The sequence below is a fragment of the Mastomys coucha genome, unplaced genomic scaffold, assembly GCF_008632895.1.
Source record: "Mastomys coucha isolate ucsf_1 unplaced genomic scaffold, UCSF_Mcou_1 pScaffold22, whole genome shotgun sequence".
NCBI classification, from domain to species: Eukaryota; Metazoa; Chordata; class Mammalia; order Rodentia; family Muridae; genus Mastomys; species Mastomys coucha.
Window position 1 is genome coordinate 119,713,732 of NW_022196905.1, and position 2,903 is coordinate 119,716,634.

General features: G+C 47.3%; 1 protein-coding gene across 4 annotated transcripts; it reads right to left on the minus strand.

Annotated features, from left to right (window-relative positions):
- Positions 1–382: 382 nt before the first annotated feature.
- LOC116070915 (Y-linked testis-specific protein 1-like) lies at positions 383–2,496 on the minus strand. 4 transcript variants are annotated; one of them, XM_031342316.1, is made up of 2 exons: positions 2,444–2,496; positions 383–1,420 (listed from the first exon to the last, which is right to left on the minus strand). In XM_031342316.1, exon 2 carries the CDS (start codon positions 1,410–1,412, stop codon positions 543–545), a length of 870 nt encoding a protein of 289 aa, XP_031198176.1. In that variant the 5' UTR covers positions 1,413–1,420; positions 2,444–2,496; the 3' UTR covers positions 383–542. The 4 variants fall into 4 exon arrangements, with proteins under 4 accessions (XP_031198176.1, XP_031198177.1, XP_031198175.1 ...); XM_031342317.1 differs by having other exon boundaries at positions 383–1,373; positions 2,312–2,480; XM_031342315.1 differs by having other exon boundaries at positions 2,312–2,480.
- Positions 2,497–2,903: the final 407 nt, after the last annotated feature.

A 2,903-nucleotide genomic window follows, 5' to 3' on the forward strand; every position in this document is an offset into this window, starting at 1 on the left:
TTCTCTGATTGCTGAGTCTGTTTGGATCAGTTTATTGGGTTTCCCCTTGAATTCCAAGGCCACATTCCTTTTACCTACCACTCTTTCCCCAACTGTATGTTTCTCCCTCAGTCTTCACCCCAGAGAGTCTACCTATGTCTGGTCCCTCTCCACTGCTTCCTAAACATCCATCTTTTTTTCCTCCTGACATCTGTGTCCCTCCAAGCCCCATCTCTAGTTCCTTGCTCTCCCTGCAGACCAGACCAACTAAGTCTTGTTCAGTTTAGCCTCTGTGACATTAGAAATACTTACTGTTCACAGCCTGAGTTGATGCTTTCGTCTTCCTTCCATGTTCCATCCACCACAGCCTGTCTTTTCCACCAAAATGTTCACACATAACACGTCATGTCACACGTTTTAATTTTTAGAACAAAACAAATTCCATTGGTAAAGATACTGGGGTAGTCAAAGATCCTTAGGTATCCAACACACTGGAAAACAAACATTTTTCCCCCAATCCTATAAGTTATCCATCTATGTCCCCGAACTTGGTGAATTTCACCTTAATGAATCTTTTCCTCCATATTATAGATGTAGATATGGACATCACCATCAAAGTTGATGCAGTACATGGAAGGCTTGGCTAGAACTTGGTAAATGACCTTGCCGGCCTTTTTGGACCCGTCGCCTCTGGTGTACTGCACACATTTACCTGTTAAGGCGTTGCTGTCAGTGTCTGACCTCACCTCTACCGGAGGAGTCTCTGGAATGATGTGGCGATTACCTTCTGTGTAGTCATCCAGAAGCTGGTAAATGTAGAGGAACAGATCCTTCTCATAGGTGATGTAAAACCAGGCCTTCATGATCGGCCCCTGGGCTAGGACCACCCTGCTCCAGTTATCCTTAGAGCCATGCTTGCCCTCAAATTTGTGTTCCACCGCTCTGCCAACCATGGTGCTGGTGAGGTGGGTGCCTCTCACCTGAGGAAACACTACTTTGTGAAGCGAGACCTTCAGCTTTAAAATCCTCTCATGGCTGTGGAGCTCCAGCCCATAGACACAGTCAATTCCATCATACTTCACCAGATAGAGAGAAAGGTTTGTTGGCAGCTGATCTAGAACTATGGCTTTCCATTGGGTGACAGGTTCATTCCCTTCCTTCCATCCGTGAGAAATTCTGCAGCTGACAATGTTCCTCAGGGCCTGGGAAGAAGGCCTCCTCCTCCTCCGCTTCTGGGGGGATGGCGTGCTCATCCTCTTCAGAGGCATCGTCTTCTTCATGGTTGTAGATCTGGTGTGGTAGGGCATGGCACTCCTGGTCCACCATCTTGTGGCTATCGTTCTGTGTTCAAGCTTCATAGTTGCCCACTGCCTGGGTTTGAAGATCGATCTCACCTGCTTAAACCACACACAATGCTGTTGTGATTCTGTCATATGAGTGCCTGCAAGAACAACAGGGGTGGGGTGGGGGCGGATGCTGGACCGAGGCTCTTCTCTAAGAGAACTTCAGAGCAGGCGAGGAGCAGGCGAAGAAGGCTATGCTAAACAGATATGGGTTTCTAAATCTAATTTTGTCGTAATAAGTTAATAGGAGGGCTGGGCAGTGGTCACACATGCCTTTAATCCCAGCACTCAAGAGGCAGAGGGAGGCAGGCCTCTGTGAGATGAAGGCCAGCCTGGTCTACAAAGCTCCACACAGAGAAATTCTGTCTCAAAAAAACTAAAAACAAAACAAGTTCATAGGGAAATTAACAAATGATTCTCTACAGCTCAGAAGACAGCGTCTTCAACCCTAAGACAGTTTGCCTCTGCTGAGGAACCTCTCCATGAATGGCTAGGTCATGGTGGGAGTTGGCATGCCCGTCCCCGCAATGAGCAAGCAGAACAGAAAAAATGAGCCAGAAAGGTAGCCACATCTCTCTTCTACCCGCAAGCTGGGTATGAAGGTGGCTATGTCCACAAATATCTGCCCAGGGACACAGCACACCACTAGCCTCCTGTATTGTGTCCCCTGACCCAGCCCCAGGTTTATTCCGTGAAGCCGTTGCATCTCCGACCACAACAAGACTCATTTGTCCGGGCAACATCGGCCAGTTAGAACTAGTATCTTCTAAAACGCACATGGACAAAGAGGAGCTTTGGCATTTTAGTGGAAATGTGAATTAGATATTGTTAGCAAGGATTATAAACTCAGGAGATTGACTAGCCTAGACCATCCTCCCAGCTCCCAAACACGGGAGACATTAGAACATACGGTGTTACTCACTGTACGAGGGAAAACTTTTAGCTTTCTGGGGCTACAGGGGTCCCAGTTACTTCATAAATGTATTTACCCAAAGAAAATGTCCTAGCCGTCCAGATTCTGTCTTCTGAAGCCGGCCAGGCACCAAAAGCCTGCTGAACAATTGTGGGAATTCAGGAACTGAACTGGCATTCACACACCGCTGCAAAGTTAGTGAACCCACCTTCAAGGGAGTCTAGCGCCCCCAAGTGGAATAGATGCGCAACCTCCCCCCAGTGCTCTGTGACACCACCCTAGCTCTGCTTACATCATAGAACACTTCTCAGGCCGGTTCTGTCCCTAGATACGCTTAGGAACTTCCAGCATCTAGGCTTTAGCTCCTCATATAGCCTCCTGGAGACCTAAAATAAAATCACTACCCAATGTTCTGGTGACCTGAGTCACATTCTGCCCAAGGAGCTTGCTCCTGTATCTTTTTTTTTTTTTCCTTCTGAAAAAGTCTCCAGTTTCTGAATCACCAGCATCCTTGGTGGTTATTTTCCCAGCTCCTATTTTTTCCCTTGGTTATCTTTAAGCCGTTCTTCGTATCAGAAATGTTGCCAGCCTCTCTGAGGCGGCCCACTGGATAGCACACCAAAATTAGCTTTATCAAAACCCACAATTAGAGGAGGGCCATTTTTATT